General features: G+C 46.1%; 1 protein-coding gene across 4 annotated transcripts in view; it reads left to right on the plus strand.

The window, feature by feature from the left end:
* Positions 1 to 415: 415 nt before the first annotated feature.
* Positions 416 to 26,856, plus strand: part of SAMD12 (sterile alpha motif domain containing 12) — a 240,620-nt gene continuing 214,179 nt past the window's right edge. Inside the window, exons 1-4 of one of the 4 annotated variants that reach the window (XR_016348684.1) lie at positions 416 to 634; positions 7,426 to 7,516; positions 7,764 to 7,919; positions 24,024 to 24,202. Coding sequence is in view for 1 of the 4 variants with exons in the window: in XM_075920192.2 (XP_075776307.1) it covers positions 7,012 to 7,078; positions 24,024 to 24,202 (246 nt within the window). In the remaining 3 variants the exon portion in view is untranslated. Of the gene's footprint in view, positions 635 to 6,996; positions 7,079 to 7,425; positions 7,517 to 7,763; positions 7,920 to 24,023; positions 24,203 to 26,856 lie in introns of those variants that run through there. The other 3 variants (XR_016348685.1, XR_016348686.1, XM_075920192.2) reach the window with 3 other exon arrangements.

Here is a 26,856-nt window from a genome sequence, read left to right on the forward strand (position 1 = left end):
TCAGACTGAATGCAACCATTTTGCATGTTGACAGCTGCAGAGCAACAATCTAGGGAACACATGCTCTTTGTTTTGCAAGATCTCTGGCCACAATCAGCTGCGGCTGCCCAAATAAGTAAAAGGCTTTTTTTCCCCTTTCACAAATCCAAATCTTCCTGCCCCACCTTCTGCCTGTACCTGGCTCCTTCCCTAATTTGACAAGGAAGTTCTCAATCAAACAGCCCCAGTCCAACTCTCTGGTAAGACCGAACTGCTGCATTTCGGGACTTGTAGTCCTCTCCCCAGAACATGGTCTGATCAGAGCAAAACCTGTTGCTCAGCCTCCCACCTCCTTGCCCTGTTGATCTCTGGCCCGGGCATTATATGCGACCGTGAAGCGAGTGGTTAGGGCTTTTCAACCTGGGCGGTGGGGGACGGACCCCTTGGGCACCAGGGGGACTACATTTCCCAGGCTGCCTCAGGCGCAGGCTACCCCTTGTTAGCGTGAGAGCTGCAGGTTGAGCGTCTTGGTTGCAGATGAGCAGAGAGAAAACATTGAAGGGAGAGAGAAAGAAAGAAGGGGGGCTAGCGGAGAAGCCTTTGGCAGGCGAATTATGCATGCACTAGGGGAGCGCTGAGAGAATGGCTGTGGAAGGTAAGGGCTCCCCTTCCCCTGTGCACGCTGCACTGCCCTCCCCCTTGCCGCTCACCTGAGCAGCCGAGGGGCTGGCCCCGCGGAATAGGAAGGCATCAGCTCCGGCGTTAAAAGGGGGATGGCAGCGGGGCTTTTGGCACGTGCCTTGGGCTGGAGGGCGAGTGCTCCCGCTGCAGGCAGCGGATCCAGGTGCCTGAGAAATGCCCATTCGCCTCCCTCCCTACAGCTCGTGTGACCCGACCATGCCTGTTCAGCCTTCCCTCCTTTGCTCGGCGGGGCACGATCCCTGCTACCGTAGAACTCCACTGCGTCTCCTCGCTTGCAGCCCGCTCCTCTCAGAGCTGTAGGGGATCTATAATTCATGCCCTCCTCGTCTGTGAGCGCTGGGCTAGGCCAGGGGTGGAACTCCTAGCCCCTGAAATTCACTCCCAGAAGTGCCATTGACTTCTGACATCAGTAGCTATTTATGTTTGTTTAAATGGTGGCTGAAAAATCAAGTGACCATGGGCACAAAGAATGGCTCTGAAGTGTGGGTTGGTTAAATTGTTTTTCAGAAGAGTAGGGAGCTGCCTGTGCCTCTTTGGCCATTATTACCAGGCCTTTTGTAATCTGCACTTAGGCATAGCCTCCATAATGGTGCCTTGAGGCTTTGTGTTGCAACTGGTGTTTCTGTACAGGCAGTCCCCGGGTTACGTACAAGATAGGGACTGTAGGTTTGTTCTTAAGTTGAATCTGTATGTAAGTCGGAACTGGCGTCCAGATTCAGCCGCTGCTGAAACTGACTGCCAGTTCTGACTTACATACAGATTCAACTTAAGAACCCCAAGTCAGCTGCTGCTGAAACTGATCAGTGGGCTTCCTGGAATCAGCCGGGGCAGAGCAACTGAGCCTCGGGCTTCCTGTAGTCAGCGCTGGTCAGTTTCAGCAGCGGCTGACTTGGGGACGCCTGGGGCAGAGCAGCTGGGGTGCTGCTGGGTTGCTCCAGTGGCGCCGCTCCTCGGGGCTACTGGACCAACCCAGCAGCACCCCAGCTGCTCTGCCCCAAGAGTCCTGATTCAGCCGCTGCTGAAACTGACCAGCAGCGGTTGAATCAGGACGCCTGGGGCAGAGCAGCTGGGGTGCTGCTGGGTTGGTCCAGTAGTGCCCAGAGCGGCGCTGCGGAACCAACCGGCAGCGCCCCAGCTGCTCTGCCCCAGGGTCCACAACAAAAGCCTGGTCTGCTGGGGGGGGCACACTAGCTGCGCGCCCCCCCCCCCCCCCAGCAGACCAGGCACACGGGGAGCAAAGCTGCAGCGGCGGGGTGCCGCGCCTCTGAGGCTTTGCTCTGGCGCGGGACCCACCGCCACTGTGGCTTTGCTCCCGGTGTCCCTGGTCTGCTGGAGACGGTCCCCAGCAGACCAGGGGCACCGGGAGCAGCTTTTCTCGCCCCGGAGGTCGAGGTGGCGGACTGCTGCCTGTGAGCTTCGGGGCGAGAGAGCCCCGTTCGTAAGTGCGGATCCGACGTAAGTTGGGGACTGCCTGTATTACACAACTTCAGAACTGGCTACCAAGGTGCTGATATTCCACACATGAAAGGCAGCTGAGCTGCACATGCATTGCTTGTAAATCGTAAGTTTTCCATTTTAGCATGAATTGTGTATTCCATATCACCACTTCTATCTGGACCACCCATATCTTTAAATGCAAAAGCAGATGCTATCGTTATATCCTCTTACCTTAAATAGCTTCTACACTTCTGAAATGTAATGTGGTGAAACTGTGTTGTGCATTCCAATCACAATGTGGACAGTGAACGTAAATCTTGTATCTGTGTAAGAGTTTCTAAGATGTGGGTGCCCAAGTAGTCTACTGTATCCCACTCCAGCAACTGGGAAAGAAAAAAAAATCAAACACCCTAGACTGGTTTTAAAAAAAGAAAGTCCAGCTTCCATTGAAACACCTAAATGAAGTGGCAGCTGCTGCATACTTGAGCACTTTTGAAAATCTGGTTACTTTATTTAGGTGCTTAAGTCAAAGTCAAACTCTTCTAAAAAGCTGACTATATGTATGTAGCTGCACTTGTGTTTTACTTCCACTGAGTAATTCAAGGAGATTTAGGCGAGAGAGACTGTATGGCTAGGAGCAATAGGAATAAATATATTCCTTTTTTTCTGCACTGCCCCTCTCAGAAATTGCTTGTTTGAGAGGCAGTATATTCTAGTACGCAAGGCTACATATCAGGAATTCCTAAATTCTTATCTGGTCCTGGCCACCTGTTCTGTGAGATCTTAAGTAAGTTATTAGGTTGCACATTTTGAAAATCATCCTTCAATTGTGCAAGTGCCTTATTTATTGGATTTCCAAGACAACACTGAGATTGATTTTTTTCCTGCCCCAAAGATGCTAAGTATCCGCTACCTCATAGACACTCAAAGTTTGCTGCTTGTGCCCTAGATCAGTGGTTCCCAAACTTTTTCACACCGCAGACCAGCAAACCCAGTCACAAACTTTTGGCGGACTGGCAACAATGTATTTGCACATTCATAATGAATATGCAAATATACCAGTAAAATGTTACCGGTCTACCAAAAGCTCCGACCCCAAGAACTGCTGCAAACATCTGGCTTCAGTTCCACCAGCCCCCCTCCACCATCAGACCCCCTCCCGTGCCAGCCCCCCATGCTGGCCGCGTGGCTCTAGCCCAGGCCTGGGCTGCCAGAGTAGCTGCGGGTTGCCTGCTCTGCTGCTCCTGAGGTGGGGCAGCTGCCCATCACATGTCCCTGCCCTGGAGCAGCTTAGCCACCACTAGGTGGCTTTGTTGAGGAGGTGTGTGGACCTCAGCGGGAACACTGGCTGGGTGGTGTTCTCCAGCCCCGGCCCCCAGAACTGCCATGGCTTGGCAACCAGCAGTTTGCTGACAGGTACTGGTCTGTGGACTAATGGTTGGGAACCACTGTCCTACATCACTGAAAATCATGGCTATGTTGTCTCAAACTGGACACCAAAATGAGCTTTGAAAAAATGTGGATCCAAGGCCTAATTTTCAGCTACCACTTGGAGCTATTGTGGTTTGGTACCTCTGAAAATCAGAACTTGTTTTTTTTCTAGGCAGACACCCAGTGCTGTTGGCTTTTTCTGAAAATGTGGCTATATATCTAAAGCTAGCCTCCCAAAATCAAAATGATCTCCCCAAAAAGATCATTTTGAGAATTTGTGCTTAAAGCTCTTTATGGGTCAGATTAGGAGGCGCAACATCATTATTATTTTTTTAAATTTGTGAACCTTGATAAATGAAGTGTCTTGATGTAATTAGTGCTGTTTGTGGTAAAAAGGGTTAGCAGTGCAAATTAGGTGCATGTGCTTGGTTAGTGTAGAGGTGAAGCAGACTGCCATTTAGGAGTGCTTCAGTTCATACATACGCAGAAACCCCATTAAAGTGCATTCGATATTAATTTTTATTCAGTTGATTACACTCTTCTTATCCTGTCTCCTAAATCCATTCACATCTTTAATAATTCTAGTCATTTCTGTATTGCCTTCCATCTGAGGAGCTCAAAAAGCTTTATGAATATCATTGAGTTAAAGCTTTGCCGAACTTCTGGGAAGTAGGGAAATATTACCTTCATTAAATTGAAGGGGGAAATTGAGGTACAAAGATCACACAGGTAGTCTGTGGCAAAGATGGGAATTGAATCTTGATTACCTTACCCACCAGACCTCTCCTTCTTAATAGGCTCTATCTTTCTGGGAGCTATTTGTATTGGCGGGGTGACTGAGGTGAGACTGGAGTGGCAGAAGCCTCCTTACCCCATCTTCAGGGAAGGATGACAATCCTGTTTCCTTTCCTCCAGGATCTTCAGGGGGTCCTATCCCTCTCCATTTCTTCCTGAGAGGGGAGAGAGAAATGACATGGAGAACATATCTTCTTCCTGAGGGATTTGGGGTGGCTTCTCTCCTCTTTATTTCCCTTTGGCAAAAGCAAACAGCTTCTCCCATTGGAGATTTCTGTGTTTCGCTCCTCCCATGTAGTACTCATGGTTTCTTCAGCTACTGAAACTGCCCTATTTTCTGTCTCTGTTTCTCTCTGTGGTCTTGTCCCCTCTTTGTCTTTCCCTCTGTTTGTGTTCTCTTCTGGGGACCGTCCCCAGCAGACCACAGGCACCGGGACTGAAGCCGCAGCCGTGGCGGGGTCCCTCGCCTCTGAGACTTTGCCAGAGCAAAGCCTCAGAGGCGCGGCACCCCGCTGCCACTGCGGCTCTGCTCCCTGTGTCCCTGGTCTGCTGGGGGGGCGGGAGGGGAGCGCAGCTAGTGTGCCCCCCCCCCCAGCAGACCAGGCTTTTGTTGTGGACCCTGGGGCAGAGCAGCTGGGGCGCTGCCGAATGGTCCTGCAGCGCCGCTCTGGGCACTACTGGACCAACCCAGCAGCACCCCAGCTGCTCTGCCCCAGGTCCTGATTCAGCCGCTGCTGGTCAGTTTCATCAGTGGCTGAATCAGGACGCCTGGGGCAGAGCAGCTGGGATGCTGCTGGGTTGGTCCAGTAGCGCCAAGGAGCGAGGAGCGGTGCTAATGGAGCAACCCAGCAGCACCCCAGCTGCTCTGCCCCAGGCGTCCCCAAGTCAGCCACTGCTGAAACTGACCAGCGTTGACTACAGGAAGCCCCAGGCAGAGTTGCTCTGCCCCAGGCTTCCTGGAATCAGCCGCTGATCAGTTTCAGCAGCAGCTGACTTGGGGTTCTTAAGTTGAATCTGTATGTAAGTCAGAACTGGCGGTCAGTTTCAGCAGCGGCTGAATCTGGACGCCAGTTCCGACTTACATACAGATTCAACTTAAGAACAAACCTACAGTCCCTATCTTGTACGTAACCCGGGGACTGCCTGTACTTTGCAAAAGACAGGATGCATGCATGCACTCAAGCCAACACCTCCACAGGTCCCTAGACAAGGTGGGGGAGGAGGGAGCAGGTCCATGCTCCGGAAGGGGTGGGGCCTCAGGCAGAAGGGGCAGTCTGTGGCAGCCAACTCTCTGTACCACCCAGAGTGTGGCACTGCCTCTTCCCCCATCTCTGAGCCACATAATGGCAATTTAAAGAGCCCGGGATTCCAACTACCCTCAGTGCTGCCGTGGCAGCCTGGAGCCCTCTTTGAATCACCTGGCCCCCCCGCCCATCGCCACACACACACACACACACACCAGCGGGCCTGCACACACGCACACAAATAGGGCAAGTTGGATATAGGATTATTTGTATTCACCACCCGATTACAGAGAGAGACTGCAGAACTGGAATCCATCAACAAATTTGACAGTTACCCTGGGCTTGGATAAAAACGTTAACTGGTTAACGCATTACAAAGCCAGTTTCCCTTGACATTTATATCTGCATTTTCATAGCAAAAGCTATGAATAGGATACATCCAGCCCACTTCATTAGCTTCATTAACACAGGTCCTACAATTGACACATACTTATTCTGCTGTGTTATATATCTCGGTTTCTGCTATTTCTACTCCAACTCATCTGGTAAAATGGGACTTACCCCTGAAAGGTCATGATCCTATATGTCTACCCCTCTGAGGAGTCTTTGTTATCAGTGCTTGAAATCCTACTTCTTGTCTAACCAGATGTTTCTTAGTCCCTGTATATAGGGTAGGTGTCATAGGCACCAAATAAGCAAAGTCCCTTGCATGAACAGGGCAGAGGGTGCTGTGTAGGTGGAGGGAGGTTTTGGAGCCTTGTGTTATTCTGGCAGGAAGTCAAGAGATTAATTTTCCTTCACTGCTCCTCACTTCTCAGCCTCTGCCTCCTTACCCCAGAAAGGAATGGGAAGTTAATCATCTTAAAACTTCTTGCCTTTCTTGTGTAGTGTCCAGTAGTAGAGGGAAGCCATTTTTTTTCTGTTCTGCTTTAAAGGCCTGATGGCCACCTGCACTGCTGTCCTTGAAGGATCAGGGCATTACTCAGTCAAGTGTCCAGGGATTCAGCTGAGACAGCAAATACCCAGCACTGGGACATTTTCCTCCAGGTTGGGGCAGTTGGGCAGCAGGGCAGGGATCGCATTGCAATGGCAAAATGTAAGCTTTGGGATAGCTCCGTCTCCTCTGTACATTCGAAAACAAATACCTGAATGGGTAGGGGTGGGGAGGAGAACTGGTACAGCATAGGTCTAAGTTTAAATCAGTATAGTTATTCCAAGAGGCAATGTGTGGATTGATTGGATTAGCGATTTGCATGGTGTCTGAATATCTGGCTTCAACAGAGAATTGCTTGGGGAGGGGAAAATCCATTTGCAGACCTTAAAGTGAGCCCATGTAGATGGGAGCTCTGCCAAGGTAGGTCTATTTTTAGATCTAACAGTTTTGACCATGCTCCCTTTCAGTGTTTGCTTCCCTTCGGTGAGAATGAAAGAAGTAGGTCAGAGCTTGCAGAATAAGCCTTTGGATCTTGGTTACAACGCTTTAAAAAAAGGTGGGGTTTTTTAAGCTCTTGTGCAGTGAGAAACAGGGAGGAGGGTGTTCATGCAGTGCTGAGGGTGTCTCTAGAACATATTTATTGCTCATGAAAATGAGTGACTGACAGCATTGGCTGGATAACACAGGCATACTGCACACAGATAGCCCCTGTAGCACTGACCTGCAGTACCCAGCCCTACCTATTCCTGAACAGGAATACTGCTAATTATATTGTATGGTGGTTTTGTGACAAATGCTATCGTCTGACTTCTTTTTGGTGGGTATAATATGAATAATGCATTGGCTGCTGAACTCCTTCTGACGTTTGACTAAGACTAGAAGCCTGATTCTTTGTTGCCCTAGGATGCTCCTAAAACGTTGTGGCAGCATAAGAGGAAGGCAGTGGATCTGCACCCTGTGGAATACAGTCACCAAAAGGACTTGCATGGATCTGGTAGGAATGTTTCTAGGCCCCCCATTGTAAACCCAGTATACAAGGTATTTGGGGGAGTTGTGTGGAGCAAGGCCTGACCTGAAACACTGCTACCAAAGAAATGGTGGAGAAACTAAAAAAAATGCTGGTGTACTTAAGGTCTAGGAGAATTATTGATGAAATAAGGTGGCATAATATGTAATTTAGGTCACTAGCTCTGCTACTAACCAGTTGTACCTGTTCCCATCTCCCCCTCTGTTTCTCTTAGGTATTTAGATTATGGGCTTTTTGTGGCTGTGATTCTAAGTCCTTCCTTCCTGTGAACCAGAGCTATGAGTTGAGGGCTAGTACAAAGCATCTGTTACTTACATTAGCGGGCACTTACTCATGCAGCCAGTGGTACTGACTTCAGTTGGATACTTGGGTAAGTACTTCTCTGTGAGCCTTCACAATTCTACGGCCTAGCCCTAGTTATTTGCTGCCAGCAAACAGGGGTCTCAAACTCCTGCTCCGACGGCCATTTGCAGCCCAAGCACTTCTCCAATCTGGCCCATGAAATATTTTGAAAACGTTATTTAATCTGGCCTGTGGGGCTGCCGGCCTGGGGGCGGCAAACATGGACTAACACCTTCTCAAACTGTTCCCAATAGCACCCAGGCCCCCAGCGCCCACATAGTCCTGGTCGCAGAGGGCACTGCTTGGTCGGGGAGGCCACACTGGCTGCCTCTGCCGCAATGTGAATTGTGCTGACCAGGGAACCACTCAACCTGAGGCACTTCTGAGGCCAGCAGTGTGGCACTGTTCAGTTAACCTGGAGCGGAGCAGAGGATTCCAGCACAAAGACACAGATGTTAGTGGGAGGAGGTGTGGAAGAGGCAGGATCTAGGATTGCCGGATGGTCTTCCTAAAAATACCAGACACGCGGTATTTTTTGGTGGAGCAAAATTTGGTGGAGCAAAAAAAAGGAATGCAGGATAAGCAGCGATCGCAACCCCGTCTCCCATCTGGGGCTCATAGGCTGGGAGGCAGGGCCACGATCGGGGCTGGGAGCCTGTGATTGCGCAGAAGCCTTGTGGGGGCAGATTCCCAGCCACTCCACCAGCCCCGGCTAGGCTTCCGAAGCGCCCAGAGTGGCGATCGCAGCCCCGCCTCCAAGCTGGGACTCCTAGGCTGGGATGCTGGGCCTCCATCGGTGCTAGGAGCCTGCGATAGTGCAGAAGCCTTGCGGGGGGGAGTGGCTGGTGGTCCCAGCCACTCCCCCCGCCCCTGCCAGGCTTCTGCGCAGTCACAGGCTCCTAGCGTCGATGGAGGCCTCTGCCTTCCAGCTGCTCCCTCCTCCCACGCCAGGCTTCCGTCCGGTGCTCAGCTGGAAAAATCAGAGAATACCGGACATTACATATGGAGAATCAGAGAACACAGGACACCTGGCAACCCTAGGATCCCAGTGAAAGGGCGTGGATGTTAGTGGGGTGGGAGGGCATCCCAGTGTGAGGACATGGAGGTGTAAGAGTGAGGTCTCGGTTTCATATTTTTGGTCTCTGTTTGGGCTGCTGAACACAGTGGGAGACACTGTCAACTTGCATGTACTGTATTGCCCACCCCAAGTGTTCAAAACTTATGAACCAGCCCTCCTGATCTCCCAAAAAGAGAATAGCTGCTTGAAATCACAGATAAAAGATCCTCAGGTGTCTTTTTATTTGGCATCTGGTGTTTGAGGTTTTTGGCTGAACTGGGGGCACATTTTCTAGCTTTTCTACACAAGCCAGGAGACCTAAAGTCTTCCTTTAAAAAAACAGAAAAAGAAGCTGAGATTGTCTTCCTGCACTCTGCACCATCAAACAAGCATACTCTGCTAAGTCACAGCGATCACAGCTGATAGTGTATGAGGCATCAGGTAGTAAAGTTCTCAGATATGGCTTAATTCTAATAATGTGGCTGGGGCTTTCCATTAAAAAAAAAGCCCTAATTATCAGGAGGCTTGTGATCAAATCAAGAGAGTTGGCATCACTGCTGTCTAGTCAGTTTCACAAAATGAGATAATAGTTTCACAGCTCACACCTATGGACAGGTCGGTTCTGCACACACCTGCCCTGGGTCATAGAGTTGTGCTGGCAGCAACACGGAGCTAGCAGCAGGAAGCCACTCTATTCCTCTGCTTCTATCGGCAGTGCAGCAGTGTGGGGAGGTGGATTTTAAATCGTTTGGTGGGGGGGGGGGGGAACAGGCTGGGCTGGTAAATGTGGAGGGGATGGGACACATGGGCCAGCAGAAGGGATCAGGAGACATGGGGGGGGGAATGCCCAGAGACCCCTACCCCCCACAGCACTGGCAGAGGAGGTGTGCCTGCTGATCTGCTGAAGGGATCTGAGGACTGGCACTGGCCCTGAGACCCCAGTCCTTAAAGTCATGCAGAGAAGAGGTATTGTTGTTAAAGATGCGAAAAGTAGCAGATAGGGGAAACTGACCAGTGTGTGTTCTTTGGTTGTTGTTGCACATTTCCAGAATAACGGCATTAATTTATTTAACCAGAATTATGCTGGATTTGTATGAGACCGACTGAGAGTAGAATTTGGCCAGGGATCACCAAGTATGAAAGACAAAGTATTTCAGAGAGCTGAATGCTCAGTTTTGTAGGACACTGTAGTGGCGTTGGGGGTTGGCAGATGCCACATAGCCATCTGCTGCTTTGGCTAGATTTCCAGAGGTGGTAGAAACTGTCAGGCTTGCAATTTATTTGCATGGAGCTTTACATATTCAATGTGCTGTACAAACAGTAACTGATGAAATACTGCGACAACCTGACAGGTTATGTAAATAAACCATTGTCTCCCTTTTACAAATGGGGATAATACGAGAAAAAAGCTGTGGTTTGTCCAAGTCCTTAGCTTAGAGCATATCTGAGCCAAGATTAGTTCTCTCCAGTTCCTGTGCTTCTTCCATTAGATCTGAGCTAACCGAAGTGAAAGGGTATTGCAGAGGAGGGATGCATGTAATCTGTTAAACAGTTAAACCTTAGGTTTCACCTGTTAAGCAGATGTGAGCAGCCCTCAGCCTGCAGTGTTGATGTTGGCTTTGCCTCAACTGTCTCTCACTTCCATGCGGGGTTGCCACCAACCCTCATCGCATGGGACTGCCACTGCCTTCTCCTGCCCCATGTGGGGCTGTTGGCTCCCACTTTGGCCCACAGCACACTGGGCCCAGTGGGGCTGTAGCAGCCTTCGGCCTGCAGCGGGCCACTCCCATCACCAGTCAATGGTTACTTGTTCACATCCCTGTTGCAGAGAGCAAAGCAACAATAGTGCACTAGACCCTGGAGTACAGTTACGTTGAAGCCAAGAAGGTAGGAGTGGGAGTAGAAGAGTAGCTGCAATAACAGGCCCATATGCGGGAATTTCTGAGGGGGTGTGTGTGCTGTTTTTGTAAATGTGGACCACATTTTTTTTTTTAAATATAAAGGAGTTCAAAATAGTCATGTAAAGAGTGTGCATAAGAAACGTTAATGAGAAATTTGAGTGGAAACAGTGATTGGTAAAATGATTTTGTTATAACATACTAAAAATGTATACAGTAATAAAGGTTTTATAGAAATTACCTTCTGGGCTCTTGCTGTAATATCAGAAGTGAAAAACAATATTCTAGAATATGCCAATCTTCCTTTCGGGCTGCCCAGGAGCCCTGTGTGGCCAGGCCACAGCCTGGAGTGAATCGTGAGAGGGACTGGTGGCTTCCCTGCTCCTGCCACGGAGGCCCAGCCCCTCCCTCAGTTTCACTCCTGGGAGCGGGGGAGGAGAACTCAGCCCCAGCTGGAGCATGGGGGTGGGAGGCTCGGGCAGTATGCTGTTCCTGCTCCCCCCTCTCCCCCCAATCAGCCAGAGAATGGGGGAGCAAGGCCTAGGCAGCGTGCTGCCCCTGCCTTCCCCAGGCCAGCTGGAATCAGCCCCTGGAGGCAATTTGGGGGAGGAGGGAGGAGGTGCATTCACACCCTTTGCACTCCCTGCATACAGGCCTAAACAAGTAACATATTCTTCATGTAGCATGAACTAAAACTGGCATAGCATCAGAGGATTAATTAATGCTGCTGTAAACATTGTTGACTAATTGTACATGCTCTGTGACTCCCCGGGGTTCTAGGAATCAGAGCAGCTAGTAGGTGTTGGGATTTAACATGGGCCGAAGCAAGCTGTGTTAGTACTGCCTGTGATAACCAGAATTTATGCAGGTGGAGATACCCATCATGTATCTGGTCAAGAACAGGGGTTGGAAACGATATGTTGCGTGGATTCCGAGCCCTCTGAGTTTGTTTATAGATATTTGGTTCCAGCCAACTTGGGTTCCTTGCTGGAGCTACAGTTTAGTGACTGCCTTTTTAATCCCATGAGGTGTGTGAGAGTGAGAGCGAGAGAATGCTGGAAGGGAAGACAGGCCATCAAATTATTCTGTGTATTACTAGTCAAGTTACGGCAAAAGCAAAATAGACCCTTTTACTAATTAGAGTGCTCTTTCAGAAAAAAAATAGAGAAATTGCAATTTGTGTAAATGACAGCTTTCTTCTGTGTTTTGTTTTTTTTCTCTAGCAAAGTAATGATACACTTCAACCAGCAGTTTATTTCTACAAGAGTGGGCTGGGTATCTGAGACAGTAGGATTCAGTGGTATGAGTAAGCAGTAGGAGGTGAAGAATTATATTGTAGGATGGAAAGAAGGAATTTTTGATCTCCATAGGGAAAGGGTGTATTCAAGAAGTAGGAGAGATGGTAGGAAGAAACATGTTGTGATAAAATGAAGAAAAGTGGGGCGGAAAAATATGAAGGCAATTATAAGATTACCAAATAAGTTAAATAGGCTGTGGAGATTTTAATAAATATTTTCTATCTTCCTTTGTGTTCATAGCAAATTTAAATGGGAATAAAGCAAGAATTCACAGCTGAATCAAAGTCTAATGTATTCCACACACTTATTGGATATATACTTTAATAAACCATAGTAAGTTTGGTGTATTAAATTCCTCATTGTGACATTGATGCAGCAATTAAAAAAAAACCCACCCTTTTCCAGTGTGTGTGTCTGTCTTCAAGCTTTGTGCACTTAATAGTGTCTCTCATCTTCAGAAAATATTTCTGATGTTATAGTTGTTTACAGAATTGAGTAGTGGCCTTATTAGGCAGTCTTATAGAAATACAATGTGGGGAGATGTGAATTGCCAATCTTTCTTCAAGAAGGCTTCTTTAGAACGATTTTTGTTTGGTAAACTGAGCTAACAAAATTCAGTTAAGACCCTCTCTGATCTTCACTTCACTAAACTATACTATTCATAATTCACGCCAGAAAATAGGAGGATCTCAGCAAAGCCTTAATAGAATAGTGTCATAAGGTTTCTTGCTAACAAAGGGTGAATTATTTTTGCAAAAGTAAACGTTTGGTAGTTTCTGGCTCTAGGGATGTTAAACTTAGATTTGCATCGACTATTCGATTAGTCGATAAGGGCGCCTCTGTCTTTGAAGTGTAGCAACAGCCCCAGGTCTGTTGCTATACTTCAAAGGCAAAAGCTCTGCGTGTGGCATGGGGCCAGCAGGGGACTCAAGCAGTCACCCACTGGCCTCGTGTTCCCTGCAGCGTTTCAAAGCGTCAGGGCCGCATAGAGCCTGGGGTCAGTGGGGGAGTCCCCAGCTGAGCCCAGGTTGCACGTGGCACTGCCACTTTGAAATGGCCCCAGGCCGCACACAGCTTTTCAAAGCGGCAGATTCTGTGCTCCACATGGTACTGCTGCTTTGAAGCACCTCCTCCTCCTCTTCTCCCCTCCCGCACCCCTTTCCGATAAAGGCAGCAAGGGAGTGGGGGAAGTGACTAGTTCACTTACCTAACTGGCACATTGTAGAATGTGATCTGTAGTTCAAATTGTACTCCAATCATTAAAATTTAATTCAGAAAGTATCTATCTTTTATGATACACACCTACTGCTCCTTCTTATTGTTTGTTCACCAATTTCATCGTGCAATGACCTAACTGCAGGTAGACCTGCATCTGTGCATAGCTCCTAGCAGGATCAGAACCTTACTTACAAATTTCCAAGATTAGGAAATTCGTAATGAGTCTCTCAGTCATTAGCATGACATTAGAGAGTGTTTAATACTGACATATTAAAATATAATTATGATTCCTAGATGGAATTGGCAAATAACTCTTCAGAATAATTTGGTTGTCATGCTAGTGGTCTTACCTTTCTTGATTAAATGCTGCTTTCTTTAGGCAAGAGGGAGTTTGCAGTTGTGAGGTCACAAGATTATAGAATATAGTAATCAAACACAGCATATTTGGGGGTCTGAAGGGCACAAGGAATGTTAATGGGTTGTCATCTTACTAGATCATTAGTTAAATTTCTCTCCAGTGTGGTAGGAAAGTGACAACTTAGTGACCAATGTGAAATAAGCTAGTGATCTCCATCTAGTTTCCAGTAGACAGGTATCTGTTGCATTAGTAAAATTCTTGTGTGAGTAAAGTAAAGCATGTGCATAAATGATGCAAGATGAGGGCCTGCAATGTTAATTTGGACTCTGTCCTTCATGTATCTGATTTCAAACTGAGACAGTTTATTGCATATAGGTTTCTGTTCTATGGGAAAGTATGGGATTTTTCCACTCTAGATGTAGAACTTTTGTATGGCCATCAGTGGTATTAGAAAGAGGAGAGATGACTTGGTTTGAATGAAATGGCCAATTTATTATTATTAGCAATATCTTCAATAATATCTGTGCTGCTACTTTTTCCACTCCCAACTCATTTGTAATTGTGTGACTCTATTGTTATATTGATGGGTTAGTTTATAGTGATTAATAGTAACACGTCTAGATACAGATGTTATTTAATAAAGTAATACTAAACTTCAGCTTTAGAAAGTTTCTGTTGTTGTTGATGATAGTAATAATAATATTATTATTACTATTATCATGTACTTTGCATTGATGTCCAAGAAAAAGAATGATGGATACGGAGTCCACATGGTTGGTCATGTAGATTTTACTGACTTTATTGGCCCCTGGATTTGTAGATTTCTGGAGGTGGGATTGGACAAGTTTGAAGATGGTGCCTTTGCATATTACTAGTATTCCAATCACACTTGTTACTAGTCAGCATGGGCAGCATTTTGATTCAGGCTGAACTGTATGTACCATGGGCAATACCTTGAGGTGGTGTAAATTGGCAAGATTTATGGAGCTGTGCTGATTTACACCAGTTAGGCTCAGGCTTCAGAAGCTAATTTATTCCAGTAGTTAAAACAAGTAGAAGTCAAACAGAATGATTCTTTCAAGTCTGAGGACTTCATCTTCACCACTGCAAATGATGCAGCAACATCAATTTAGAGGGTCCGGTGAATACCTGCTAAGTTGAAGGCAGAGCTTTCTCCTGTTGACTTTAGTACTCCACTCCTCACCAAAAGGCAGAAGAGCATCCCCTACAAACGTAGCACAATGTAGACATTGCTATAAATCATCTAAGCTATGTTTATTTTAAGTTATGTAATTTACATAATTTAGCTAGTATAATTTTAGATCAATTTACCTCATTAGTGTAAATCAGGTGTGAATGCCTGACACATACACACAATGTTAAAGATGTCCTGATCAAACATTAATCCCACCGAGTTCCATACATTGAGATGTATCTCTATCCATTAACTTTTAAATCTTGTGGCATTGGTAGGGCAAATACTCAGATGCAATCTGTAGAATAATGCAGATGCTTTGAGGAAACTCAGATAGTGGCTTCCGGAAATGTGGGAACTTATTTTTGTCTGCGTCTTTCACATGAATCTTCTCCACTAGTTTGGTTGATCGGTCAGGACACTCATCTCAATTAATTGATATGAGACTGCTGTTTTCAATTTCTAAGATCAGAATGAGCAAAAGAAAGCGACACTAGCAGTCAGCATTCCTAGTGAATGCTAGAAGTGCTAAAACTGATTGATTGTAACTTCTGTCAGGCAGACTTCGCTTGAGGGAATGCTGCCTGGCTACTTTATATTAACTATGAAGACACAGATTGAAACCAAGAACCTGGAAACTTGCAAATGCTCCATGGAAAGTGTTAACAAGGAGCTTTGAGCCATTCGAAAACAAAGAGCCAGATAGATAGAAGTGATAAAGGAGCCTATATCAGGCTTTAAACGTTGATCGCTAAGATTTTGACAAGAACTTCATTTCCTTGGGGGAGTGTGGAAAACCTGAATTTTCAGCTGACTTACATGTGGGTTGGGCGTAGGGATGTAAAATCCAGTTTAATTAGTTAACTAGTAAAATGTTGTTTAACTGATTAAATGGGGACAGGCAGGTGGGCTGCTCCAGCCTAGTTAGACTGGAGCAGATCCCTCACCCGCCACGGCTGAGATGGGCTGGAGCGGCCCCACTGCTGCAGGCAGGGGCTGCTGCAGTCTGGCTGCTGCTGCCCCAATGTGGGGCTCCTGGCTCCCAGGCCTACCGATTCTGGCCCTATGCGGGGCTGGTGGCTCAATTAACTGGTTACCTGTAAACATCCCTAGTTGGGAGTGATACAAGATTGTTGGAACCTCTGTGGTTCTCCATTGACTGTGGCTTTGGCTTGTTAACTTTCCAGACACTGTGATGCTTGTCTTTCCTCTCTTTTCCAACCTCTATGGGATTTTTGTGGAGGGGACAGCATGTGGACTGTATGAAGTTATTTCTTGGCATGGGACTTGGGCTTTTCTCCAATTTATAAGTGTGGAATATCTTACAACAGTTTTAATTAGTTTTTTTAAAAATTCATGGGGAATTTTAAGGTTTGTTTTTCTTCAAGGTTAGGACAGGCTCTCTGAGTATTTGTCTTACAAATCAAAATAATAGAAGCAAGCAGATTAGACTGTGATACACACAGAGCAGAACAGATAAGTAAGAAAGTGCTAATTTTACTCAATCACTTTGAGTAGAGTAATTGTAGTTGTTCCATACAGCTAAAGCACTCACCAAATATGCTGTAATGTTGTTTAATTGATCTACTTACCTTTTTAAGCATCAGCCAGTATTTCCACTGCAATTAGTAAAACTGTGAAATATTTCTTGCCTGCTATACAAGAATGCACAATACACTGTAGCAGAAAGCAGATGTGGATTTGAATTCAAATCTGCACCCTGACCTTGCAAGCTGTGTGGTCAAGATTTTATACATACATGGAATCCCTTTGGCCTTAGTGGGGATTTCTATGAGCACAAAAGCCTGCCTGTGTGGATCACCTTACAGGACAATTAGCTTATACAAATTAAGCAATGAGTCGAAAAGAAAGGAAATGGTTTCTGGCTCTTAGCACAGTGAAGGAAAGCTTGAGAGAGGCTGAACATATACAGGCAAATAAAAAGAGCCCCCTTATTACTAAAAATCATGATTTCTATAATTTTGGGAGGACTTGACTCATGATTTCTGAATGCTTAAGGCTAATGATACTGCTCCTATGGTTCTCCTCTTCCTTCTCAGTCATGTGAGTTCAGGGCTTGAAAAGTTTGGTTAGATGGAAGCTTTCCCCAAAAGATGCCATCAGCTGCTAAAGAAACTAAGCTTTTCAGTTGAGAGCTAGCCAATCTCACCCTGACTTGAATAGCTCTGAGAAGGAGGGAAAGGGGCAGGGGTTACTCATTGGAGAAGGAAGACTCAAAAACAGAATGAATAGAGCTCAGGGGAGCGGTAAATGGTGGAGAAGTAGAGATGCACGTTATGAGTTGAGTTGTACAGTAAAACTCCAATTGTCCTGCATCCAGTGGTCCGGCACTCCCGATAGTCTAGCACCAACTGGAACCTGGAAGTGCTCCGGCCAGCTGGACAATTGGAGCTGCTCTGCGCTGCTTCCCCAAGTCCGCTGCTGCCTCTGCTAAAACTGATCAGTGGCGGACTTGGGGAAGAGAGGCAGAGCAGAGCAGCTGAGATGCTGCCGTTTTGGTCCCTTTGGTCCCGCAGCGCTGCCCCTGAGTGGCACTGCGGGACCAACCCGTCAGCACCCCAGCTACTCTGTCCCCAAGTCTGCTGCTCGTCAGTTTCAGCAGCGGCGGACTTGGGGGAGCCGCGGGCAGAGTAGCTGGAGTGCTGCCGGGTTGGTCCTGCAGCGCAGCTCAGGGGCGGCGCTGTGGGACCAATCTGGCAGCACCCCAGCTGCTCTGTCCCGCCGCTTCCCCAAGTCGCCGCTGCTGCTTGCAGCCCCAGCTGACCTGTCACCAGTGGCTGCACGGCGCTTCCCCTGCCTCCTTGCATAAAGGCGGAGGATTCGCCCCATGCCGTGCCGTTCCCCGCCGTCCCCCCTGTCCCAAGACCCTTACAGCCTCCCTTCTGCAGTACCTCCTGATACCTCGGCATATCTGATAATCCAGCACCCCCTGGGTCCCAAAGGTGCCGGATTATCGGAAGTTTATTGTATAAAACAACTTCTTGATGATCTTCCTGGTTGAATTCTGCTTAGTTCACCTTGCAGTTTTTTGAGACAAATTGTTAGTTATGCTAAGGCTGTTTTAGACATGTTGGCTAAACATTTGCCCTTTACAGGCCTGTTAATCCACAGGTATCGGCGTCCACGGATGTCAGTGCAGTTCTCCGTGGCTTGTTTTGGCTTATACAAATTTTGTATTCATGCAGAAATCTAGTAATATGTTCCTGTGAGGACCCTAGAGTTGACCTTGACCAGCTAAACTAAAATAAAAGCTATTATTCTGTGTTGATAAAGATAAGGTTGGTTTAGCTGCTACCAACCTGACTTTGATCTCTTTTCCTATCATAGACAAATATTGAGAGATGAACACTAAAATTAAAAGAAGATAAAAAGCCCCTAAACGTGTCTGAGCAAATACATGGAATTGACTTATTTATTATAAGCTTACTGAGTGTGAGGCAGAAAATAACAGGTCGGTGCAAGCAAACATTCTGGGAAGGCGGGGAAGAGGAGAGGAGAAATAAAGAGTAGGCTTGGTGAAAATCTAAAGCACTGGAAAATAGAGGAGTGCTCCCAAGCTAAAAGAATTCAGCCAAATGAGTGCAGTGACCCTGTTCATGGTGTGTTAAAGGAACACATTCACTACTCTTGCTTACTGTGTTTCTATTCTTGGAATTGTTTAATCATTTAAATCCATGATAAAAACAAACAAAGCCCAGGATGGCAAACTTGAATGGTCTTTTTCCTTTCTTCCTCCTAATATCAAGAATTTTGCAATGCGATTTTCTTAAGCAGCTCGTGTGTTTGTAAGAAGCCATTGGAATCTGAATCTACCCCTCACATCATAGCTACCAGTAATTATTTTTCTCTTGTGTCCTGAAGGATCCTGCTCTTCAGCATAACACTGAAACACCACTAACGTTATATACCTTGAAAGGATGGAGAGAGTCCTCATGCTCTCAGTTCTGCCTCCTAACTGCCCCCTGCAAGTAGGAGCATCAGTAACAAATGTAACTGCCCAAGTCTTGCAAGTCTGTACTGAGCATGAGAGAACTGTGACTTGTTTCCTCCCAACACTCACACTCCGGCTCACAATTTGGGAAGCTTTTATCAGGAATGGCAAAAGGCACATCTCGCACACGAGGCCAAATTTCAAGTCTGCACGGAGACAAAACAACTCTGAACCCTTAAGTTTTTCAGGTGGCTAATCATGGTAGCCACTTGTTCATACAGACACCGGCATATTCATCCTTTCTCATGTCAGTTTTTACATTGATTTACACTACACAGTTAGCTTGACGTAAGGCAGCTTCTGTCAACCTAATTTGTATCCATGTCTGCACTACAGCCTTCCTTAAGGTTTCCAGACATCTGTTTTTTTTATCAGAACACCTGATAAAAAAGTCTGGTTGGTGGCGCTCGCTCCACATGGCTACCAGAAGTGCCAGGAAACGCCGTGTGCTGCCTCATCCTGCATGCTGGCTCCGCAACTTCCCATTGGCCAGGAACTGAGACCAATGGGAGCTTCAGGGGGTGATGCCTGTGGGTGGAAGGCAGTGTGTGGAGACTCTCTATACCTAGTGCTGCAAGTGGCTATTTTCTGAGAGCTGCAATAAGTGCTTCCAGGATCCCGCACCCGAACCTTCTGCCCCAGCTTGGAGTCTCCTCCCACACCCAAACTCCCTCGTGGAACTTGCCTGCCCACCCCAACGCCCTGTCCCAGTCCTGAACTCCCTACTAAATTGCAAACCCCTCATCCCTGGCCAACCCAGAGCCCACACACTCACTTGGAGTGCCTCCCACACTCCAACCCTCTGCCTGAGCTTGGAACCCCTTTGCATCCTGAACCCTGATTTATGGACCTGCCCAAAGCCCAGTCTAGAGCTTTCCCCACTTCTCCTCGCCCCAACATCCTGTCCCAGCTCGGAGTCCCTGCTTGCACCCCAAGCACCTAATCCCCAGCTCTAACCCATACCCCCAGCCAGAGACCTCCTCCCCCCATCAGCCTAACCTTCTCCATAGCCAGGTGAAAGGCAGAGGAGTAGGGTGAGTGACGAAAGGAAGGGGGATGGAACGAGCCTTGGAGGGGGGGGGGGGGCAGGGACGGGGCCTCAGGGATGTTGCGTTTTTTGTGCTTAGTACATTGGCAAACCTGGCTTTTCTCTAAAAAGCCAGGTTTGCCAATGTACTAAGCACAAAAAACGCAACATCCCTGAGGCCCCGTCCCTGCCACCAATATAGGTGCCCGATTACAATGTCAGTATAACTCCACCTACACCAGAAGTGTAGGACTTAAGTTGGTGTAGTTAGGGCAACACAGTGTCTGTGCAGACACTGTCTTACATCAGCTGTTGGCTGTCTTGCCAATTTAATGACAGAAGCCATGAAGCTGACAAGGAAGTAAAGCACCTTGAGTCCAGCTGCCCCCTCTCTCTGGGAGAGATGGGAGGCTAGATTCCACACAGGCTAGTAGGCAGGCTGCTATATCAATTTTAAGGCTTTGTTGCATCTTGTCTTTGATTAGCATCTAAGCTCCTCAGGACGGAGACTGTGCCTTTCTGTAAACTTGTAGAATGTCTAGCACAATGGAAAATAATTCTCATGGGACCTTAAGGTATCACTCCTGCTGCTTATTACCATTACTGTGTGTGATTTCCTATTTTTATTTTTCAAGAAATAATTTAATCCCGATAGCTCCAATTAAGCACAACAGATTTCTTTCCTTTATCCCTTTACAAAGGAAAGACTATATTCTACTTTAGGAGAACATGGTTGAGATTTTTAATGATACTTTGCATTACTGTAGTGCTTTCAGTCTTGTAACATTAAACTGTTAATGAATTTCCCTTAACTGTAGCTCTGTGACTCAATAATAATGTGCCAGTGGAAGAAACTGAGGCATACTTGAAGATGGCATAGCTTTGTCTTGCATTACATGAAGTGCCCATGGAAGTTCCAGAGGAAAAACCAAGTTCTCTTGGCTTCTAAGGTTGTGTGCCAACTTTACATGGCAGAATTGCTGTCCTAATGGAAGTTTTCTACTGTGCTAAAACGTTGGAATCTCCTCTGTATAGATTTTTTTTTTTTTTAAAGGGCATCTGGGATTTAATGAAAGGTCTTTCTAGTAAGAACGCTCACAGACTCTGAGCTCATGCTGCTTTAGCCTTGTTGTCAATGTCAGTTTATGAAGGCTGATCTAATAGCAGGTAGAAATGAAACCAGTGGGTTGGAGCAAGTGCAAGAGGCAGAACCACCAGATTCTAAGCAAAGCAAAAACATTAAAGAAAACAATGTAGAATTAAAGTGGCTCCTCAATTTCCTTCCCCCAGGAAGGAATATTGAACAAAATTGCCTATGCTAATCCCTTTTGCAAATAGAGGGAAATTGGGCCATTAATTATAAATGTGAGAAAAGTATTGTACTCAGAAAGCAAAAGGTAAAAATCTGGGCACTTGTTTACAAGAACAGGAAGCAGCCTCAGGATCTGGTTTTTTGAAAGTTCATCTGTTTGAATAAAAGATTGTCAATTCACAAATGCTGAGTGTGCAATTTCAGAACAAAAAAAGTTACACAATTGTAAATTGCTGTGTGTGTGTGTGTGTGTGTGTGTGTGTTATACACTGGAGCATGTGTTCATAGAATACTAGGACTGGAAGGGGCCTTGAGAGGTCGAGTCCAGTCCCCTGCCCCCATGGCAGGACCAAATACTGTCTAGACCATCCTTGATGGACATTTATCTAGCCTACTCTTAAATATCTCCAGAGATGGGAATTCCTCAACCTCCCTGGGCAATTTATTCCAGTGTTTAACTACCCTGACAGTTAGGAACTTTTTCCTAATGTCCAACCTAAACCTCCCTTGCTGCAGTTTAAGCCCATTGCTTCTTGTTCTATCCTCAAAAGCCAAGATGAACAAGTTTTCTCCCTCCTCCTTATGACACCCTTTTAGATACCTGAAAACGGCTATCATGTTCCCCCTCGGTCTTCTCTTTTCTAAACTAAACAAACCCAGTTCTTTTAGCATTCGCTCATAGGTCATGTTCTCTAGACCTTTAATCATTCTTGTTGCTCTTCTCTGGACCCTCTCCAATTTCTCCACATCTTTCTTGAAATGTGGTGCCCAGAACTGGACACGATACTCCAACTGAGGCCTAACCAGCGCAGAGTAGAGCGGAAGAGTGACTTGTGTCTTGCTCACGACACCCTGTTAATGCATACCAGAATCATGTTTGCGCTTTTTTTTGCAACAGCATCACACTGTTGACTCCTATTTAGCTTGTGGTATACTATGACCGCTAGATCCTTTTCTGCCGTACTCCTTCCTAGACAGTCGCTTCCCATTCTGTATGTGTGAAACTGATTGTTCCTTTCTAAGTGGAGCACTTTACATTTGTCTTTATTAAACTTCATCCTGTTTACCTCAGACCATTTCTCCAATTTGTCCAGATGCTTTTAAATTAGGACCCTATCCTCCAGAGCAGTCGCAGCCCCTCCCAGCTTGGTATCATCTGCAAACTTAATAAGCGTACTTTCTATGGCAATATCTAAATTATTCATGAAGATATTGAACAGAGCCGGTCCCAAAACAGACCCCTGTGGAAACCCACTTGTTATTCCTTTCCGGCAAGATTGCGAACCATTAATAACTACTCTTAGTACAGTTATCCAGCCAGTTTTGCACCCACCTTATAGTAGCCCCATCTAAATTGTATTTTACCTAGTTTATTGATAAGAATATCATGTGAGACTGTATCAAATGCCTTACTAAAGTTTAGGTATACCACATCCTCTACTTCTCCCTTATCCACAAGACTCGTTATCCTATCAAAGAAAGCTTTCAGATTTGTTTGACATGGTTTGTTGTTTACAAATCCATGTTGGCTGTTCCTTATCACCTTGCCACCTTCCAAGTGTTTACAGATGATTTCCTTAATTACTTGCTCCATTATCTTCACTGGCACAGGAGTTAAACTAACTGGTCTGTGGTTTCCTAGGTTGTTCTTATTTCCCTTTTTATAAATGAGCACTATATTTGCCCTTTTACAGTCTTCTGGAATCTCTCCTGTCTCCCATGATTTTCCAAAGATGCTAGCTAGAGGCTCAGATACCTCCTTTATCAGCTCCTTGAGTATTCTAGGATGCATTTCGTCATGCCCTGGTGACTTGCAAGCATCTAACTTTTCTAGGTGATTTTTAACTTGTTCTTTTTTTATTTTACCTTCTAAACCTACCCCCTTCCCACTAGCATTCACTGTTAGGCATTCCATCAGACTTCTTAGTGAAGACCGAAACAAAGAAGTCATTGAGTATCTCTGCCATTTCCAAGTTTCCTGTTACTGTTTCTCCCTCCTCACTGACCAGTGGGCCTACCCTGTCCTTGATCTTCCTCTTGCTTCTAATGTATTTATAAAAAGTCTTCTTGTTTCCCTTTATTCCCATAGCTAGTTTGAGCTCATTTTGTGCCTTTGCCTTTCTAATCTTGCCCCTTTCTAATCCTAGAGGTGTTATGTTCCTTTCATTTGTTTATATGGGGAAAACATTACTTTTCAGTGGTGCGTAAGGCTGAAGGGAAAACAATTAGCTATGTAAGCTATTGTTGTCATTCACTGGACTTGCCTTTCTGCTTTGCTCTGCATGTTCCATGCATGTGTCCATACCATTTGAGGAATTTCTATACCGTATTAAACAGAAAACTTAGTGGAACAAGTAACACAAAAGTTTTACTTTTTAAAAAGCAAAAATGCTTTCTGTTCCATCCCAGCTCAGTATGACTGAACAATATATGTATGAGATGCATTTAGTTCCTGCTGATAAGACCAATGTGGTAAGGTATATGGACCCACAGAGATACTCAGAAACCTTAATCGATATGGTACAATATTCTGAATAGAACAGTATTACGCAGAATTGTTTTTTTTCTTTGTGTCCTCCATAAATACCATATCCGTATCAAGCTACAATATCTTTGATGTGATCAGAAGTAGCCCCAGATACCTGTGTGATGATCTGTACTTCATGATCAATGTAAATGTTTCCTATACTAGATATTTTTTTAATTCCTTCTAATGCAGTGTTTTCCTCTAAGCCGTATGTGTCACATTTTCCCCAGCTATCCATTGCAATCTGAATCCCAATGGCATTGATCGTCCTGTCCACACAGAAGATATTAACCTATCATTTGAAGGTGAAAGTGTTGAGTTGCCCTCGCTGAAGAGTGATATTCCTCAGAAGGTGCTCGAACCTAAAGAGACACCCAAGAGACACCAGGTGGAACCAGAAACCTCTAAGGTAGGTAAATTCAGATCACTGCTTATTTATTCAGAACATGCTTGAAGTGTACAAGCATGTTACAGACAACACAAACTCATGTACAATGAGTCAAATTAATAGCAGAGGGGAACAGGCATTGCAGCAATAGAAAAGTATAGTTGCGCTAGGCACGTTGTAGTGGTTCCATTGTTTTATATCTGTATTAAAAGAGTAAAAAAAAATGAGTTTCTCTATTGCAGGCATTGTAGAAGAGGTGAGTTTGCAGAGTGATTTTTAGAACAGGATAGAATGATGACTGAGTAGACCAGCAGGTGTTTATGCTTTGGCTACATCTAGACCAGTGGTCCCCAACTTATAGAGGCTCCTGGGCGCCCCGGGGGGCGGGGCCACTCACGCGCTGGGGGGCGGCATGTGCCACGGGGCCGGGGCCAGGGCCGCCCAAGTGCCGTGGGCCCAGGGCCGGCGCCGCCGCCCGAGCCGCATGCCTGGGGCCAGCACCGGTGCTGCGCGCCCGCATGTGCCCCGGGACTGGGGCTGCCCAAGCACCGCGACCAGGCGCTGGTGCGTGTCGCGCGCCTGGGGCCGGCGCCTCCCGTGCGCCGCTCGCAGGGGACCGGGCCGGCCCAGGTTGTCGGCGGGTGCACACAAATGCCCTGGCGGGCGCCATGGCACCCGCAGGCACTGCGGCGCCCGCGGGCACCACATTGGGGACCACTGGTCTAGACTATGGGTTTTTTTCCGGGATACCAGAGGTATCCTGGAAAAACTCTGCCGTGTTCAGGGAACGCATCTGCTCTTCTGCCTTTTTTGCAGAAGATCAGGCGTGGTCTTTCAGAAGCCCTATCTTCCTCATTCCATGAGAGAAGGGATCTTCCAAAAGAGGAGGTTTTTCCAAAATTTGGTCTAGTGTAGACGGGCCAAATTTCAGAAGAGCCTCTTCTGAAAAAAGTCGGAAACAGGTACACAAATTGCGTAGCGCAATTTGCGTACCTTTTTCTGATAAAAGCATTGTAGTCTAGACATAGCTTTGCCAACTGACGTTTCCAATTTAGGCCAGACTACAAACTCAGAAGCTATGTCTTTTGGGGTGTGAAAAATCCACACTTCTGAGGGACATGGAAGAATTCTTGCTTAACTAATTACCTAGCTGATGCCTTTTAGGAAGGTGGATTACCTACAACGATGGGAGAACCGCTTCCATCATTCTAATAAGTGTCTATACTGCATGCAATAGCACCGTAGCATTTCTACTACACACATACACTGAGTTTAGTATGGTGCTCGAACTAATTTGAAGTGGAATATATCCCACAAACTTCTCCACATCTGACATCACTGTGAATAGCCATACTTCTGATGAGAATTTTAAAGACAAATAAATTGACTGTTCTGATTTGTGAGTTGACCTGAATTTTCAGTTTCTTACTCATGTGCAGCAGCAATATTTATGAAATCTAGGTGCTCCAGCCATTTTTTGATATTGGAAAATACTCTGTCTCTATCTATGTTCATGGCAGATACGGTTTAAACTAGAATGAAAAATAGGAGAATGTACAATTATTTTGGGCCAGATTTTATAAAAGCCTTGTCAATATTTTGGGTCTTTTAAGCACTGAAAAATTGCATGTATGGGACTGGTGCTGGTGAGAGAGAGAGAGAAGGGAGGAGAGGATTTCTGCAGAAATTGTGGCAGAATATTTTTTCTGAATCTGATACATCAGAGGAGTTACCAGAGCGCACACAAATCTGAGTAAAAGTGAAAGATGCAATAAGTTGGTTTTGAATAACTTTGAACAAATTAGTATATTTCCTGCAGTAGGTTTGCCCATTATCCTGGCTTGCTAATGGTAGAAATTAATTGTGAATTCACCACGATAGTGTTTATCTAAGATACCTGCTTATAAACAGATGCCATTAAAACTCACTTCCTCCTTGTTCAGTAAGTCAATGAAATGAATCCAACCCAGTTTGACAGCAACAAAAAGTAGTTCCAATTTCCAGTCTGTTTAGTGCCTCAGGTCAAGTGAACTGTTGGCCTCACTTGAATCCTTACTGAACAGGTTTTCACATCAGTCAGAATCTTATTTGCAGTCTCAACCAAGGGTATGTCCACTTGAAATAAACTCGTGGCTCTGAGTTTCAGAGCTTCAGTCAGTTGACCTTTTAGCTGATGGGGATGAGCTGTGCAGCTAAAAATTGCAATGCAGATGTTCTGATTCAGGTTGGAAACTGCTGAAAAACCATGACCAGGGTGGATCTCCTAGTTCTGACTCCAGCCTGAGCCCAAATGTCTATAGTACTGCTATTTTTAGCCCTGCTATCTGAGCTCTGTGAGTGCATGTCATAGAATCATCGAGCTGGAAGAGCGCTCAGGAGATGATCTAGTCCAGCCGCCTGCCCAAAGCAGGACCAATCCCAACTACATCATCCCAGCCAGGGTTTTGTCAAGCCGAGACCTAAAAACCTCTAGGGATGGAGATTCCACCACCTCCCTAGGTAACCCATTCCAGTGCTTCACCATCCTCTTAGAGAAATAGTTTTTCCTAATATCCAACCAAGACCTCCCCCACTATAACTTGAGACCATTGCTGTTTGTTCTGCCATCCGTCACTACTGAGACCAGCCTTTCTCCATCCTATTTGTAACCTTCCTTCAGGAAGTTGAAGGCTGCT

This window comes from Pelodiscus sinensis, chromosome 2 (genome assembly GCF_052426305.1).
Source record: "Pelodiscus sinensis isolate ZL-2025 chromosome 2, ASM5242630v1, whole genome shotgun sequence".
Taxonomy (NCBI): domain Eukaryota; kingdom Metazoa; phylum Chordata; order Testudines; family Trionychidae; genus Pelodiscus; species Pelodiscus sinensis.